This window comes from Vipera berus (assembly GCF_964194415.1).
Source record: "Vipera berus genome assembly, chromosome: 2".
In the NCBI taxonomy this organism is placed as follows: Eukaryota; Metazoa; Chordata; class Lepidosauria; order Squamata; family Viperidae; genus Vipera; species Vipera berus.
In genome coordinates, this window is record NC_138203.1 from 119,344,561 (window position 1) to 119,363,477 (window position 18,917).

The 18,917-nt window shown below is 40.8% G+C and overlaps 1 protein-coding gene across 1 annotated transcript in view; it reads right to left on the minus strand.

Moving 5' to 3' along the window:
• The window catches only part of MAST1 (microtubule associated serine/threonine kinase 1), a 79,683-nt gene that overhangs the window by 34,930 nt on the left and 25,836 nt on the right, over positions 1-18,917 (minus strand). The window contains exons 3-9 of the mRNA XM_081321812.1: positions 9,615-9,703; positions 8,447-8,522; positions 5,862-5,940; positions 3,356-3,516; positions 1,685-1,760; positions 943-1,152; positions 556-657 (exon numbers count right to left, since the gene is read on the minus strand). Of these exons, the coding sequence (XP_081177938.1) occupies positions 556-657; positions 943-1,152; positions 1,685-1,760; positions 3,356-3,516; positions 5,862-5,940; positions 8,447-8,522; positions 9,615-9,703 (793 nt within the window). The remainder of the gene's footprint in view (positions 1-555; positions 658-942; positions 1,153-1,684; positions 1,761-3,355; positions 3,517-5,861; positions 5,941-8,446; positions 8,523-9,614; positions 9,704-18,917) is intronic.

Sequence of the window (18,917 nt, forward strand, 5' to 3'; positions counted from 1 at the left end):
TTTTCCTGCTCTTATCTCCCACAACCACTTCCGTCCAAGGCCATTGTTTTGATCTGTATCTGCTCCAAATAAAGACTGGAAGACAGTTGAGCCAGGTGAGCTATAATCTATCTCTCTTACCATCTCAGTTGCTAGGATAAGGGGAACTCTTCACTCACCCCTCCCTTCTGAATTCAGTGCAGCAAAGATAGCTGCAAGAAGGTAGAGGTTTTGTGTACATGTCTGTGCATTTGAGAACTGGATGTGTGCACGAGCAGCCCACAGTGACTCCACAATATCTCAAGCAAATTTTAAGGCCTAGTGAAATAAATATAAACAAGGAGAAAGAAAGACCAAATCATAACAATCTTCTTCCTAATTCCAACACTGCTATTTCCATACCTTTTAATTATGTGCTGATCTTCCCTGTGTGGAATGTTATATAGTCACTAAGATAGGCTTATGGTATGTTCGTATAGAAAGATCTATTGAAAACAGGGGCACACACTTTAGGTCCTTCTGCCGATTCCAGGCATACCCATACATATGCATGCACTCCACCCTTCTATGCCTCACCAGGCATTCTAGTAGGCGAGCTGGACGGGAGATGATAATGAGTAGCTTCTTCACCAGTTGAGTGACAAAGGTCACCTCTTCACTCTCAGAGCGTTCATAAGCCTACAAGCAACAGAAAAGATGGCTCATTAGTGAAGGAATTAGCCTGCCATTATTAAAGACCACAGCACTTACCAAATCTACCTCTCCATGACCTCATTACTGGAGTCTCTAATTCCACTAGGCACATCATGTAGGTAGCCTTTCCAATTTCCATCACTTAAATCTATTTTGCCTCATAAAGGCTACTCCAAGTGAGCTTGATTTTTCAGACTGCTTTTGAACCAAGCTACCTATAAGTTTTATTCATATTTCTGGTATTTTATTTCCTGGATTGATGACACTCACATCTTTCAATAGCTTCTCCATGTTCTCTTGCAACTCATAGAAATAGACAGTAGTGATGAGACCCTCCTGGGACTTGGCTAAACAGTCTCGTGCCAGTTCAATGACTTGGTGGTGGATGAAACTGAGCACCCCATCAGCCAAAGGCAACACACTGTCTGGCTCATAGGATTTAATGAAATCTTGCAGCTTCTCTTCCATCTGTGCTGTGGCCTATTGGGGTAAGAAACAATTCTTGCATAAAGTAAAAAAGGACAGTCCCAATAACTCAGACTAAGCCCTGTTTTTTTTTAAGCACAGAAAAGTATATGAGAATCTTTATCCTTAAACTTTACACTCAAACCACGCTGTCCAGATTATCAGAGACAGAGAGAGAAAGAAAGAGAAAGAGAGAGAGATCTGGATGATAAAACCATTCATTTATTACTGTCTTTTTTAAGGGCATTATTCAGGCTATTAGAGCTTTTTCCTTAAATAAAAAAGTCTGCTTTATTCTAGTATCATTGAGCCTATTGTCCTCTGACTTTGGTATCCTTTGTCTCTTTTCTCTATTCTTTTCTTGGAATACTAAAATATTCAGGGGAAAAAGAGACAATATAAAGTGATTCAGTTCATTGTCAAATTCATTTAAATGTCAAAAGAAGGACCCAATCTTTCTGCCCCCATCTTGGCTGCTGCTCACCCCCCCCCCCCTGTAACTGTTCCAGCTTCAATGATTAGGCTCTTTTTCCTACTCAACCCTTACCTTGGGGAATCGCTCCTTATAAACATGATTCATCATTACTATCTCATTGTCATGGGAGGATGGAGACCGGCCCGGGCTGCCAAAATAAATAAATAAAAATCACGAATCAGTCCTTGGTGACAGTCTTTTCCATTTCTTTACACTTTCTATTTCCCTAAATTTTATTTGAAAATCTCATGCCATGTTTATTTTACCTTATTCAGTAAGGTGGTAAATACTGTACTGTAGAGGTTGGCAGACAGCAGCTTGGTGTGTACTAAAAGATCCCTATATAAATTTCCACAGATTTCTCACTGTAAATTATTTAATAACAGCAGTACCAGAAGAAACCCTTCCTTCTGACATTAGATGGTTGGAAAAAAAGAAATTGTGCACATGGGAAGGAAGGATGAGCCAAGGAATACTATTTGTGCAACATTATTGTGAGTACTGAAAACAATTTTCTGGTTAAGTGTGTGCTTATCCTAAGTGCACATCCACCCTAATGAGCCAGTATTTTGCATCTGGAGTCAACTGCTCAGTCTAGAAAAAAAGCAAAGTAGATCTCACAACATTAAATAACCTTACTCTTAGTGCACCCACTTCCACAACCATTAATCCTTATGCACCAACAAAATTGTGCACAAAATCAACAATAGACAACAAGCTGGGAAAAGAGAGTGTAAGGTGGGATGGAAAAGCATGCAATGATAACTCCCATCTTATGTCCATGTTACCATCTACAGCCTGTACAACTGCAATAAAAGGTGAAACCTACAAAATGAGATCCCTTTTCTATTATGAAAGTTTAACCTTTGATTAAGGTTGTGCATAATAATAATATAGGAAGTACTGTAACAATATTGCCACCATTTTGGAAACAGCATGGCATCCTTCCCCAACCTACTGTTCCCCAGATGTATGAGACTAACGTAACTTTTCTTTCAGGCTTCCTGTTTGGCTCATATCAGAATAGCAAATTGATCTTCTCAAAAGTAAGAGCCAATGGGACTTTGATAAGTGTACAAAAGGCTGTCTCTTTAAAAATGTGAACTGCAACACATTCCATATTTACTGGTATAAGCAGGGCTTTTTTTGTCATAGAACGCTCAGAACGGAGTTCCAGCACCTTTTTTGGATGGAGCCTTGTAGGGTAGGCAAGGCAGGTTGTATGACATGTGTGAGTTCCGGCACCTTTTTCTTTTACAAAAAAAGCACTTGGTATAAGTGATATTTTGTAGTTATTTTGTGATAAATGTTATGCCATGCTCTATTCCATTCCATTTTCTCTTTTAGAAAACTAAGTTCATTCCTTAAAACTACCATTTTGCCTTTTTCAAAAGTAGATCATACTTGCTTTGGGTGATGCTATTTTAGGGATGAGGAGTACCCTAAATTATTTAAGAGATATACACCCATACTTCATAACGGTCCTATAGATTTTAGGTCTGGCAGCAAAGAAGCATCTCTAACTGTTTCAGTTTGTAAAATTGTGATAGAGATCAGTTAACTCGCTTAAATATATAAACTTGTTGTACGATTCCAGCAGGGGGTGGTTTTAAACTCTTTGGCATGAAGCGTCCCTTCAGAGTTGAGAAGGGACAGAAAAAAGAAAGCGCGTCATATGGAATTGTACTGATCCTGCAGAGGAAAAAATGCTGTTTAGGCTGGTCTTGGCTGCTCCATCCTTACCTGAGGCTCCGGGACCGGGGCCGTACTGCGGGAGACCGCCGCCCCCCGTCATCATCGGTTATACTCTCAGTGCTGCCAAAATGCTTGGACAGGAAGTGCAGCTCATCCATAGTTGGCTGATAAGGCAGCTGGTGAAGGCGCTCTTGGGAGGAGCAGGAGGACTGTGAGGGACAGAAGGGACACCAATGGTGAGATGCAGCAGCTCTATCGTGTGTGTGTGTGTGTGTGTGTGTGTGTGTGTGTGTGTGTGTGATTCCAAACCGGACACCGAAGTACAGCTATTTCTGGAATATCTCCAATTCCTCTATATGGGATGTTCATCTTTCAAATACAATACATGGCAAAAAGCAAAATATAATCCAACTGCTAATTATAGGTAGTCCTCAACTTACAATGGTTCATTTAGTGACTGTTCAAAGTTACACAAGTTCACTGAAAAATGTCACTTATAACCATTTTTCACACTTATGACCACTGCAGCATCCCCATGGTCATGTGATCAAAATTCAGATGCTTGGCAACTGATTCATATTTATGACAGTTGCAGCCACGTGATCACCTTTTGTGACCTTCTGAGAAGCAAAGTCAATGGAGAAACCAGATTTACTTAACAACTAACTTACCAACTGCAGTGATTTGCTGTGGCAAGAAAAGTCGTAAAATGGGGCAAAATTTACTTAACAAAAGTTTCGCTTAGCAACAGAAATTTTGGCCTCAATTGTGGTCATAAGTCAAGGACTACCTGTGCATATATTGCAATCAATCTAGAGCTCTTTGCATCAAGTCAGATCAATGGCTTACGCAGTTCAGTACTGTCAATACTAACCAACAGGACTCTTCGTATTTTTGGTGGTAGAGAAAAGAGATTGAACTAGGGCCACTAGCATGCTACCTATATGATCTGCCACATGTGAATTAAACTGCTGTTTATCTGCAAACCAAGAAGCTCACATGGCATTACAAACGGTGAACCGTGCACATACAGCATTATAGAGTATAAATGTGACTGTATGCAACTCTCTCTCTCTCCCCTCCTGTTCAACATCTATATGAAGCCGCTGGGTGAGATCATTCGTGGCTTTGGGGTGGGGTATCATCAGTATGCTGATGATACCCAACTTTTTTTCTCAACCCCGAACCAACCCAGTGATGCCCTCACCGTGATGTACCGCTGCCTGGAGGCGGTCCGGGTTTGGATGGGGAGAAACAGGCTTCGTCTCAATCCTGCCAAGACTGAGTGGCTGTGCATACTGGCATCTCGGGTTAACCAGTCTATTCCATCATTAATGATGGGGGGGGTGAGGTGTTACCCCCCGTTGATAGGGCTCGCAACTTGGGTGTCCTCCTGGATTCGCGGCTCAGTTTTGAAGACCATATAGGAGCCGTGACCAGGGGGGCTTTTGCCCAGGTTTGCCTGGTGCGCCAGTTGCGACCCTACCTGGACCGAGATGCCCTACGCACAGTCACTCATGCGCTTGTGACCTCCCGTTTAGACTACTGCAAAGCTCTCTACATGGGGCTGCCCTTGAGGACCACTCGGAGGCTTCAGCTGGTGCAAAATGCAGCCGCGCGAGTTGTGATGGGGCTTTCCCGTTACTCCCATGTAACACCTCTGCTCCGCGAGCTGCATTGGCTTCCGGTTGCCCTCCGGGTGAGATTCAAGGTGCTGGTGATGACCTATAAAGCCCTAAATGGCTTGGGTCCAGGATATCTGAGGGAACACCTGCTGCCGGCATCAAGTTCCCTTCGTCCTGTGCACTCCCACAGGGAGGGCCTCCTCAGGGTGCCACCGGTAAAAGAATGCCGGCGGATAACACCCAGGGGGAGGGCCTTCTCAGTGGGTGCGCCTGCCCTTTGGAACCAGCTGCCCGTGGAGCTTAGGACTGCCCCCGACCTTCGATCATTTCGCCGAGACCTGAAGACCTGGCTCTTCGAGCTTTCCGGCCCAGGCTGAGTTTTAATTGGGGTTTTAACTGGGGTTTTATATGTTTTATATTTTTTCAGGGATTTAGTTTAATCTTTTTTAATTGCTCTTAATTTTTGTATTGATGTTTTATATGCCCTGTAAACCGCCCTGAGTCCTACGGGAAAGGGCGGTATATAAATTCAATAAAATTCAAAATTCAAATTCTATGGAATTAGAGGGAACAGCCACATCCAATCTGTTCCCTATGTTCCATTATCTCGCCTATCAAATCAGAGAGCTTAACATTATGTAAACATTTTCCCTAGAAGTGCACTAATGTGCCTTAACAACCCAGACTGAATCGTTCTCTTTCCCTGGCCCTTTGGATGACTTGCATTATGCAGAGTATACTGCATATAAAACTCTCTTGATGGTGTTGTTTGTCTGAGCAGTTGTCCTCTGGTGATCAGTGAGCTGTTTTTAACAATTTCTTCTGAATACATAAAGTACATTATTTCTAGTTCTCTGGTCATAGTGTTTCATAAGCAACACTGGCCTATAAAAGAGCTCTTTTATTTAAACAGTTTTTGTTTATCTTACTGATACTGTAGAACTTGGAGTGTTGGTTCCATATCCAGATGATGGTAGGGAAGCCAAAGACCAACGCCGGCCATCTGCCCTGAAAGTAACAGGGTGAATATAAAAATGGGAATCCTTAAGATGGAATGGGTTTGGGGCAAATCACATAATGTATGTGAGAACATCACTGGGCAAATGCTGTGATATATGCTCTACTATCACTGGGATATAAGTATATAACTGCTGCTTTTCACACATATACCATTGTCACATTTATCATTACCTTAATATCACTCTAATGCTGCTGATGTCACTAAACTTTAACTTACTCTAGTATTTAAGAGTGAAAGGCAGAATTAATCCTGATTAGAAAAAGCAATTTTGTCATAAGTACAGTTCAGTCAATTGTGTCTCGTTTGCTGAAATGTCGTTTATTGTAAATAACTAATATCTACAAGAGGAGTCATATTTAGCTTCTCTGAAGATTCTGAGCCATTTAAGAGATTTTTAAGAAAATGTATGTTACAAAAGCTAGTTTAATCCTAAATGCTTTTAATCTAGGAAATCTAAGATTCTAAAAGTTCAGTTAGAAACAGCACCCACCACAAGATGTTAAACCGAGTAAATGCTGAGCTGTGATAAAGGTTTACTTGCCCACTGAATCTCGGTCATATCAAAACTAGCAGCTGATTTAAACTGTATAAGATTAATGCTAAGGCCATCAACAGTTGTGGAGGGTCATACTTTTATTCTGTTGAAAAAAAGATTTGATGTAGCAAGAAAAATGCAGCCCAGGGAAGCTATGAGATGGTTAAGAATGGATGCCAATATCATATGTCACTCATATTTTAACCATAAAATATGATGAATATGATGAATGAGCTCCAATCTGTAATAAACCCTCGCCAAATAATCTTCTTATAAGTCTCCAAGATTGCAGACTAGGAGTTAAAGCAGCCCCCCCTAAAGTGATGCTTCCAGATGACTTGCCATTGGTCATACTGATTGAATGGGATAGCAATCCCACCCAAATGGAAAGCGCTCAATTGGAAGTATTAAACCCAAAGGGTCAATATTCTTATACTCCAGCCTGGATTTACATCTCTCTTCCCAGGTACATTTGTTCATCCTGACCCACATTGCGTCACCAGCCCAAATCAGTCTTTGTCATTGATTCTTCAGCAATATATTTATATGTTGGTGAAACTATTTTACTACTGAATGTATATATGTGGATGTTTCTGTGCAATAATTGAAACTTTTGACCCAAAGGTTCATGAATTCACTTACAAAGTTGGTTTTCAGTCCTACAGGTCTTATATATCAAACAGCTTTGGCTGCTTGTTGTCCAGTATGAATCCGCAAGGACCTCCAAAAAAGGCCATTTAAGATAATATATGTAAAAATCAATCTGTCCAGGAAAAGGTATGTGTGTTAATACAACGTGTTCTTTCCTGCTGTAAGACATTCAGATGGCTCAAGTATTTTTAGGCAAGCACCCAAAAATGTAGAACACTCTTGTCAGAAAAAAATCTTTGTGATATAATAATGACTGTTACTTGGCTTATAGTACCCTTTTTACTATCAATTAACCATATCAATAATTCACAGTGTACCAGATTGCAATTATATAATTCCAATCTCTTCCATATAATTTTATTGCATAAAATTTATCAAGCATAGGCTTTACAAATAAAAAGCAATTTTAGTTATAAAAGCAATCATGCCTTTCGGTGCAATGCAAAAAAAATGCAGAACAAAAATATGTAAACAACCCAGAATGGATTTACTCAATATTTTCCTAAGGGGCTGCTGGAACCTCACAGTCTGTTCCTTTGGTTTTGTGGGTGGAGGTGGGCAGGAGAAGTTGTATGTGCCTGTCTATAAAAAGAGAAGAGAGCAGATGGGGAGTAGGGAGCAGATGGGAAGTTCTTCCATAACCTCAAATGTCCCTGTCAGGATGATTTAATAGATCAAATACTAGAACAATAGCCAAAATCCTGCATTCTCCTTCAAAGCCTAAAGAGCCAGGAAGTTGAGTGAACCATTAACACGACAATTTGCCATCCACAGATCAGCTTCTTTGAATAACTGGTCTCTACCCCAAGTGGATACGTTTTCCTTCTGCAGACCCTTGACTCACTCAAATGATCTACATGTAGAATCAAATATGGAAGGTTGTGGCTGAGAATGGTCTAATTCCTATATTATAATGGCAGGCTTGAACCTATATATGTGTGTGTGTGTGTGTGTGTGTGTGTGTGTGTGTGTGTGTGTGTATGTATATGTATATGTGTATGTATGTATATGTATATATATATGTATATATATATGTATATATATGTATGTATATATATATATATATATATATATATGTATATATATGTATATATATATACATACACACACACACACACACACATATAGGTATATATATGTTTTCTCACTCTAATTCTGGGATTAGTTACTTTCCTATAGAGGTAATATTACAATTACAAACAGTTCTTGTGGACTGCTAACAGCTGATAGGTAAAGGAGTATAAAGGATGGAACTTCTATGCAATTCATGTTTATCTTGAGTCCTAGAGAGGGAGGGCTCCTCTTACCTGCGGGAAGAAGCGAAGGAAAAGTGGGCTGGTGTGTTGGGGGAGAAATTCCGAGGACTGTCAAGGGGGCTGCTACCTGCGGAAAGGATAGGGTAGGAACACACAAAATAAAATCAACATGCTGCTCTATGAGGCTGCTATCAAACTATGACCAAATCAAATCTATTTCCAGGAGCCAGCAAATTCTAGAGCCTGAAAAATCAATCAAGATGGTATAACAATCAGTTAGCAAGATGGAAAAGGGCATAGAGAAGCTTATTAAATATGAAAACAGCAGGTAGAAGGAAGCCAAGAAACAGAACATTGGATGGATGGATGGATGGATGGATGGATGGATGGATACATAAACCAATGGCTCAAATATAGCAATGGATTGTTGATTGTTAAATGGCTGATTAGAAACTAATTAGAGGAAAGATGGAAAATCAGGTCAGTGGCAGACAACTTAAGAGAGTTAGAAGGATGAATAAGATAGTTATACAATATACTCCATTATATAAATATATATGTGGAATAAAATGGCTCCCTGGATACATAAAATAATGAAAGAACAAAGGAGGAATAGGGTGTATAGAATTACAGGAAAATGGATGCACTACTTAAGACCAAAACTGCTTCTGAATAATTTTCACAGGACAGCTTTAGGGTCAATGTCATGCTTGCTGCTAAACACACAGATAAACTCATAAGAATGAATAAGGCATGAGTGAGCATAAATTCAGATTTCTGTGGACATTTTGCCTTACATAAAATTATGTAATACTCCCCCCCTCCCCCCAAAACACACACACACACACACATACACACATCACATTTTGGTCAGTTCTGACAATGAGAAGGAATCCCACATTTTAAAAACAGAGGGACAGAGCAAAGATTAAAAGACAAAGAGATACTTGATTTTTGATTTTTTGATTTTTTTAAAAGGACATTGAAAGATTCCTGGATAGGGACATTAACAATTGGGATACAAGATATTCTTTATCGGTAACTTATTCAGTCTAAACAGGCAGCTTATTTAAAGAATGGGTTCCTGTTCCTGTCTAGGCAAGAACAGAAAAGCAGGACTTAAAATGCCTGGAATTTTCTTGTGGCTGATACCCAATTTTGCAGGAGGCACTTCAAGGCTGGAATTCTTGGAAGAAGGAGGGCCAAGGGCCTAACTCACCAATATGACCTGGGAGTGGAGAGTGAGGTCGTGGCAGCGTTGGTGATGTACTTGTCAGGATCAGGCTTTTTCTGTTACTGGTTCGGCAGCTGTACAAAGAGCAGGAAAGAAGAAAGGCCTAGATCAGGGTGTGCATGGATAAAGAATGCCAACCAGGAATCAGTTGTTAGAAGACTTAGAAGACCACCAATGGAAAATTTGGCCAATTAATTATCTCCAGCTCAACTCGAGTGACTACTCTAAACAGCAATGAAATATGAAGTTGGATTGTTCCACTGAATCAGACCATTGATCTGTCTTACACAATGTTGCTTCTTACTTGGTCTCAAGCTGACAATTTTCCCAGCCCTGCTGCTTAAACTCTGTTAACTGTAGAAGCTGAGGACTGAAGCAGAGACCTCTCTTTTGTAAAAGTAAAGTATGACCTCCTTCTAGGATCAGACCAGTTATATTTATCAAGTTTTACTTTTTAAGGGAAACTACAGGAAGAAAGGTTATTGTCATGGATCCAACACGATGCAAAACTACCGCAATGGGAAGCCATTACAAATGGGAAGGATTTATCAACAGATGTTGAAAAGAGGAAGGATTTACCAAGTTCTTTTATTCCTTCAACCCGACTTCCAACAGGAGCTCTAAGTTCTAGACTCTCTTGCTTACGCTCTCTCACACATATTTTTTAAATTTAGAAATTTTGGATCCATTCTTGACAACTAGGACCACCAGATTTTCAGCTTTTTTCTCCCTTGAAAGACAAACAGGAGGACACTGGCTATTTAAGAAGCTCCATTCACAGTAGCAGAGCAAGGCAAAGCAAAAATTTTAAATAATCAATAAATAACACTTGTAAGCATGATTAGTAGCCTTATTTTCTCTTCCTAAAGTCATTTAATAGTGCCTTCCACCCATGGCATAGAAGACTCAATTCCACACTTGTCACACCTTGCCATGAGTAAGTCTATGAGTAACTGTCATATTATATAATGCAAACTATACAATAAGCAAAGCACTCAAAACAAAGATCCTCTGCCAGAATATATACAGTATGTAATTTGGGCTGGTACCATTTAGATGTGCACCTTGACAAGGACCAGCTAGGATTACCTTGCAGTTCCTCAGGTGCAAGTGGTTGGATTTTGGCATTATTCTGCCAGCTCTTGTTCAGCCAAAACTTGTTCAGTATTGCAAAAGCACTACGGTGTAGGTTACTAGCTGTAGACAAGGCTGGATGTCTGCCCAAGCCTAATGCTGTCAGCTCCTCAGGTTGCATGGCAGCTCAGAGACTGTCCAGTTATTTATTATGAACAATTATTTGCTGATGTGTACCAGTCCTGATATCTACTACTTGTTGCAATTCCATGCTAACAAAATATGAACAACCCGAACAGGAAAAGGGCAGGTAAGTATGTGCAATAAAAAAGTCAATACAATTTGCTCTTCTATACTACTCTACTGAAAACCGGTCCTGTGAAGGGAGGGAAAATACATGTCATAAAATTATATTCTATATTCTGATCAGACACAAGAAAATAAAAATGAACACATTTAATTGTTCATGTTCTTGCCATCTGTCTTCTATGTGCTTCTTCTATGTGGTATTCCAGCCAATAATGCTTTGTGAATGACTGTAATTTAAATATATTTTCCATACATTTAAGATGTATCACATCTATCAGCATATGTTACATACCACTGGTCCAAGAAAACCTGTGGCATCACAAACAAGGTAATGATTTGCAGTACTTCTGGATTTTGGATATCATAAGTGGCTAATCAAGGAGTCTGCTAAGAAATATTTTCCAGATGGATGTAGCGCAGTTTCTCAACTTGATGGCCTTTAGATATGTTGGACCAGTACCCATGACTTCTCAGCAAGCATAGGTGGGATCATGATACTGTAGCTGCTCCAATATGTCCTAAAACACAGTTCCCCACACCCCTGTGCAAGCGACGTGTGTGCACATGAAGCTCCACTAGTGCAAGTGGCAGGCATGCACGCGAATCCATCCCCTCCCCACCCCTGCTGCTGATCCACAGAGTTGGAAAGGTTGGGAACGATGTCCTAAAGCATTAGGAGGAATCATTTAGCATTTAAAGTCCTCTCAATGTCTAACTGGCAGAACTTTCAAGGCCTCAAACATGGTGCTTTCTTTTGCCTGAGATCTTTGTAAACAAACCCAGAATCCTTTGCAAAAATAAGCTCTCACATTGAATTGTGAGGTACAGCTTTCATAAAAAACATTTTTCATTGTATACAGGAAGTCCTAGACCACAACTGAGCCCAAAATTTCCATTGTTAAGCAAGACGGTTGTTGGGGTTTGCCCCATTTTACGATCTTTCTTGCACAGTTGTCAAGTGAATCACTGCAGTTGTTAAATTAGGGACACAGCTGTTAAGTGAATCTGGCTTCCTCACTGACTTTGCTTGTTAGAGGGCCGCAAACAACGATCACATAACCCCGGAACACTGCAACTATATAAGAAATACACGCCAGTTGCCAGATGCTGCTGCAATAGCCGCAAGTGTGAAAAACTGCCATCTTTTTCAGTGTTGTTGGAACTTCAAATGGTCACTGAACAAATGGTTGTAAGTCAAAAACTAAGTATATTATAAAAAATAGGATTTATAGCATAGCTAAAATTAAAAGAAACACAACAATATGCATAAGAAAAATTCTCAGTAATGAATCTCTCTGTCAGATTTGGCTTGCACAGACTTTGAAATAGAGCAGTGGTTCCCAACCTTTTCTATATCCCACACCTTCTGATACATTCTCACACCCCTTACAAAAGTTCGAAATAACGGCAATGAATTGTGCATATACACTATAATTTTGAAAACCCAAGTTTTTGCACCCCCTGGAATATCATTTCACACCCCCAGGGGGTGCGAGCACCCCTGGTTGGGAACCCCTGAAATAGAGGAATGGACTCTGAAAAGAATAACCAATAAGCATCCAAATTGTTGCTTTATATCAAAGAAAATCAAGCCACCACTTGTTAGCCAGACAGAATTTCCAGCAACTTTTCTGCAATGATAAAATGAAGGTGACCAGGTATGAATATTTGAAAGAATGGTCATGATCAAGGGGAGATTTATGGAATCCTATTCAACAGCAATTATTATTACTTGGTGTCTGATCTATGCAAACACTTCATTCTAAAATACGTAATGGTATTAGAAGTCAATCCTTATGATTTCCGAATAGACTTAATTCTAATTATTCTGATTAACCAAACATCTGGAGAGCAGGAGGATGGCGAAAAAAAACCCAAGGAAAATTGTTAAGGATAAAGCATGTACACACACACACACACACACACCATTTTTCATAGATTTTTGTCCTATGCTGAATTTTCCCTACCATGAGAAGTAGTGGCTTGTGGTAACCAAACAGAGAAAACAATAGAAAAGTCCCTTGAACAAGCCTTGTAGAAACAAAGATGCTTAATGCCAGAGCACACCCAGGACTGCTCTTGCTTTTTCAACCCATATTCATCTCAGTCAAGGTACTGTAAAGGAGATTTTTCCTCTGTACTGAACTTCATTCCACCACAAGCAGCAAAACACCCTTGATCATCTGTGATTATGCAGCTCTACATCTGACACTTTCTCTTCAATTAGATGACAAATATTTGTATCCATAGATCAGTTGAAGGGGTTTTTTTTAATGGGTATTTCTAAAACTTAATAAGATGGTGAGACAGAAAGACTTCTCCTAGGGGGAAATTCTACAACCATAAATAAGACATGACCACAGAAAAGGCCCTATTCTGCACAACCATACTGTGGCCATTTCAACACTGAATTGAAACCAGGAGATCCATGGTAAGTATCGATACACAGACACTTTGATACTAATTGGGGTCAAATTCTTCAGGAACTTATATGTTAATAACAACAACGTGAATTTGTCTTAGTTGCTTACTGACAGCCAGTACAAGTCTGGGATCCACATATCATCTGAGGGTGCATGGGTAGATTTCAGTGGAGTTAAGAACTTGGATGGGGAAAATACAACTTTATTGTTACTTTTTTATTTTATGCATTTAAACATATTTATGCATTTAAATGTATTTTTCAAATAAGGGCTGGGATTATGGATCTCAGAAATTATCTATCCTCTCAGAAAAGAGAACTAGGTCTGCTGGAGTGGGGTTCTTTTTAAGAGCAAAGTCTTGATATACTATTCTAACCAAACCTCATGACTATTATAATATTTTGAATTATGTGTCTTTGGGAGCCAAGTTCAAGTGCTGATATTATACTCTGTAGCTCTGGTAAAGAAATCGCAGGACTTGGGCCAGATTGGGAAGTTTTAAAAAATTTGGAAGAAAGTGAAAGCCATTTCCATAAACCTTTTGAAGAATCTGTCTGTCTGTCTGTCTATCTATCAAATTTATATGACTGCCCATCTCGTAAGAAGAGACTCTGAGCAGCCTACAGCAAAAAAGAGAATAAAAACATGTCAAGTGCAATCATTTAATAAAAAAGCAAACTACAGATTTGATCAGCAATCGAACCACCTCAAGATTTCACTGGTCTGCTGAGACCCACAGGACCGATGACAAATCAGATCTTCAGGGACTTCAGGAAACTAAGGATGGATGGAGCTGGCCTCATTTCGGGGGCGGGGGGAGGAGGGGAGAATGTTCCATAAGGTGGGTGCAACAGCAGAGGAGTCCCGCCTCCTCAGGCCTACCAAGTGTGATTCCCTGAAAGACAGGACCTGAAGCGTGCCTCTCTTGCCCTATCTGATGGGAAGAGCAGATGTAATTGAGGAGAGGCAGTCCCTCAAATTTCAGTTTTCAATTGAGCTTTCAGAAATAGGAGATTCGCACGCAACCTTTGATTATCTAAGATATCCAACTTATAGAAACTCTCATACAAATTTACATGCTTCATAAAGACAATGTAGGAGGAGCCAAGCCCAGCATTTTATGAAGTGAGTGTATGCATTTTGATACATTTCTTAGTCTGAAAAGGTGCAACCAGACACTTCATAGAAGAATCATTACACAGGCTGGATGAACTAAAGTGGTTTCTTACATAATTTCTTAAGACATTATTAATATACCATATAGTGAATCATCATGTGATTGCACATCACTCCCTGATTCATAATTGTCTCCAATGAGAAAGATGAATTGGAATAATTTGGAAAGTTCATCTTCAGGGCAATGGAAGAAAAAAAGCCTCGGGCCCAGACGTTCCAGGCTAGAATCTTACTGCAAGAAAATGCCATAACTTACTTTTACTGATTACATACCAATGTAATTGTTGGCTTTTATTTATTTTATTTTTGTTGAACTTCCTAAGGTGCCCTGAAAGAAAGTATCATAAAAATGTGGCATATTTATGTATAAAAGATTAAAGTGAGCACTTGAGACAAAACAGTGAACTCTTCTTTGAAGAGAGGGCTCTTTCATTTGCATATCTGGAAATAAATAGGATTACATGTTTACAATTCATATTCAGCATTTCCATAGTGCTTTAAAAAGGGTGCAGCTGGCTTGCTCTGGTGTCAGGCCATGCATATGCAAAAGAGCAGTGGGATTGCTTTTTTTTTTAACAAACAGGACATGTGAATTGGAGGTCCCTTCTCTTTCTTCACACTGCTTCCAGAATTTTTATTTTGAAATTGATTTTAACTCCCAATTTATGTTTCATGCTCATTTATAGGACTAGTATATATAGGTAATGAAGTATTGGGAAATACTTTCTAGGCATTCCCTATCTGCACTGTAAAATTCCAGATGACCTCTAGACAGCAATATGGAGGTGGCTTTCTATGTCTGTCTGTCTGTCTGTCTGTTTCCATCTATACTTTGGACCTTTACAGCTCAATTATCGACGACCTTTTCACATGGGAGTAAACCTGACTGCATACAAGCTATTCAATTTTTCTAGTCCTGGTGCCCAATAGAGATTTTGGCTAGGGAGGGTGGGGATTTTGTTTCAACCAGGACTGTGATAATTTTGAAAATGATTAGAAAGAAGTAGATCCGATTCTTGCAAGAACAAGCACAATTCCTTTTGAAGAAAAAAAAAGACATGATAAGGATGGTTCTTTTCAGGCTTGCATGTAAAGCTGAAAAACTCAGGCTGCTTTAGTAAATACCACAGAGATGCTGTGTTGTACAAGGCAGAAAGCATCTGTTCTGGATGTATACCACTACATTCAAAATATCCGGAAGACCCCAAGTTAAAGAAGACTACAAAAATGAACAAGGAATATGGCTGCTACTATCAAATTAGGGCTAGCTTTTAATTTGCAGCTATTTCTTTAAACATTTAAAGAAATCATAGGCCAAGAGCCTTGGTGGAGCAGTGGGCTAATGCCTCCTTAAGTAACACCAGCTGCCTGCAATTAGTGCAGGTTCAAGTCCCACCAGGCTCAAGGTTGACTCAGCCTTCCATCCTTCCGAGGTAGGTAAAATGAGGACCCAGATTGTTGGGGGCAATAAGCTGACTTTGTAAAAATGCCGCTTGGGGCCCCCCCGAAAGCCCTAATAAGCAGGCATATACATAGAATGAAGGCTATTGCTAAGCACATTGATTTGTGCTTCTTAGATTGTAAGCCGCCCTGAGTCTTCGGAGAAGGGCGGGATATGAATGGGATTAAAAAAATAATAAAAAAGATTAGGAGGTAACAGGAACTCTTTTCTGTTTTTTTTTTCATTTTTCTAACTCCAGTGCCCAAAATACAGTTGGATTCCTGCTTAGTTATTATGTCTTTCAGTTCTCAGCCTAACCTACTTGGTCAACCTATTGAGGAATAATCCTTACAAATGCTGCTCAGAATTCCTCAAATAACACATTCAGCCAATTAACAAATTAGGAATATTTTTCAAATAAAGTAATTCTTGAATAACTTAGAACACAGCTTTCCTATAGATGGAGCAATGGGACAGAACATATTTCTCTGTCTCCTCTGTGGTTCAGCTCCCTTCTTTTGCTACAAATATTGTGCTGTTTAACTCTCCCAGACATTCTGTGCTTAAAAAAAGCCTAAACTTGCTGTGTTAAGTCACTTTTACTATTGTAGTTCCATGCAAAGAGTTACTATAAACCACCTGGTCACTAGGTTGAGCTATACCATTTACATCTATGTTGATTATACCCTTGCATTCCCCAAGACATGTGTATCTCCTGCGTATGTCCACTTTCCCATCTTATCTTTTTATTGAGCTATCAATCCAAAATCAGTCCTTTTAATTATCAATGTTTAAACAAAGGATCTATTCTCTGTATAGAAAGATAGCTGAGACATAGCTAACTGAACCTCTCTGGTGGAAATACCGTACGTAAATTTCTAGTATGTTAGCAAAGCAGCGAGACCTGAATGCAAACATTAGCAGTGCCACAATCCTTAGAGACCTGCAGAGATAAGAGTGCGGTTCTGCAGCCTAGCAATCCTGCAGCTGTGTTGCATTAGGTGCACAGTGCATATCAGAAGCATGGCATCTGCATCCATTCCCAGGCTTTACCCACCACTGCCCTCCCAACCCAATAGGAACCGCATTATTGTTGTGTGGCAGTTATCAGTTGCTGCAGTGAATGGGAGAGGGAAGAGTTTATGCTCTTCTAAATTGTTTTCCATACAGTCATCTCCAAATGCTACAGAACCTAGCTCAGATTCTTAAGTGCCAGCTGTGGTAGCATAAACACAATGAAGAGCAGAAGCCCAGATGTCTGTCCCACCTGACTCCCTTCTTTTCAGCCTCTAGGCACTCATCTTTCTGAATCAACAGTAAAATGCCTTCGGCTCTGCCTCTCTCCATCTACTCCCTCACCTTGTAACATCCCAGGTACTCTCACCCTCCCTCCAGCCCCTTCACTGGTCTCCCCACCATCCTCATAGATCGCAGAGCAAAGGGTTCAGACGATGGGGCACTGCCGGGCTGGAATCTGGGAGAAAGGTGCAGAGAAGGACAGACCTAAAGGAAGAACATGCCACTTCTCCATAGGCTGGGTTGCCATTCATATACATTGCCTGGCTGTTGCCATGGCATCCTATTCTTCCCAAGCCCTTCCCCCAATCCCTACTCCATGAACTGCGCCACATCCCCACCAGCCACTGCAGCCCCCCCCCCCGCAGCCTCTTCCCCAGGGATCCTGAGCTGCCTGGCCAGGATTTGCAGGGAGGAGGAAGTCACACCCCACCACCCCCACGGACAGAAATAGCCTTAGAGTCTGTGAGTTTCAAGACAGGAGGATGCCGCAGGAAGAAAAGAAAGCAAAAGAAAGAAATAGAGCGCACGAGGAAGGGTAGGGAAGAAAGTGACAGGAGCAGCAAGGATGGAGGAGCAGAAACAGAGGGAAGAATGGGGAGGGGCTAGCAATGGATGGAGAAGGAGAGGGACAGAGGCGAGCACTCCCTTTCCCCCTTGGTACCTTTTTTACCTTTTAGTGCGGCGAAACATGCTGCTGTCAAGGAAATCGGGCATAGAGAAATTGGAGAGCGCTGTCCACAAGGACTCAGACATCATCCCCCAGGGGGGCCATAGTGGTGAGTCTGGGAGGTCTGCCTGCTGCTGAAGCTACTTCTCAGCCCCCCCCTGCCCCCACTGGAGCAGGAGTGGAGGGATGGGGGTGCGGGGGAACCTTTCCTCTGGAAGAAGAAAGGAGAACTGCAGCGGAGGGGGGAAGAGAGCAGCAGAGAAATAGAGGGAGTGAAGGGAGGGGCACAGAGAGAGGGCGAGGAGGGGGAGGCGTGAGGGGGCGGTGCTGTATGAGTGGTAATGTGTGCTAGAACACACACTGAAAGTGGCTGTGCTCTGCATATGGGTGTGGATTGTGCACACACACACACACACACACACACACACACACACACACACACACACACACTTGCCCTGTACAAAGACTAAGGTTTGGTTCATGCAGTATTCCTTCCAGTCAAGGACTGGACCCAAATATGGACCCCCTGCATACAAATAGCCTGCCACTTCTCTACAAATAACACACTACGTCTTAGCTGCATCTGTATATATCACTACCTGGAATGCAAAATGGTCCTGAGCTATAAAAATCCAAAGATTGCTTGTGGACATCTCTAGACATGCACAAGATGCCTGACTATATGTGATGCTGTAGGTGTTCACACACACACACACACACACACACACACACACACACACACACACAAAGGAACACTACCCAAAGTTGGAACACAATTGCCTGATTAATTTTAAACTGCCCAATCTGGGTTGAAGCTGATTCATCTAACCAACAGCAGCTGATCTGGAATTTAATGCTAAATCTGTGAAATGAGACGCTTGTCAGTAGCTGGGGATTCT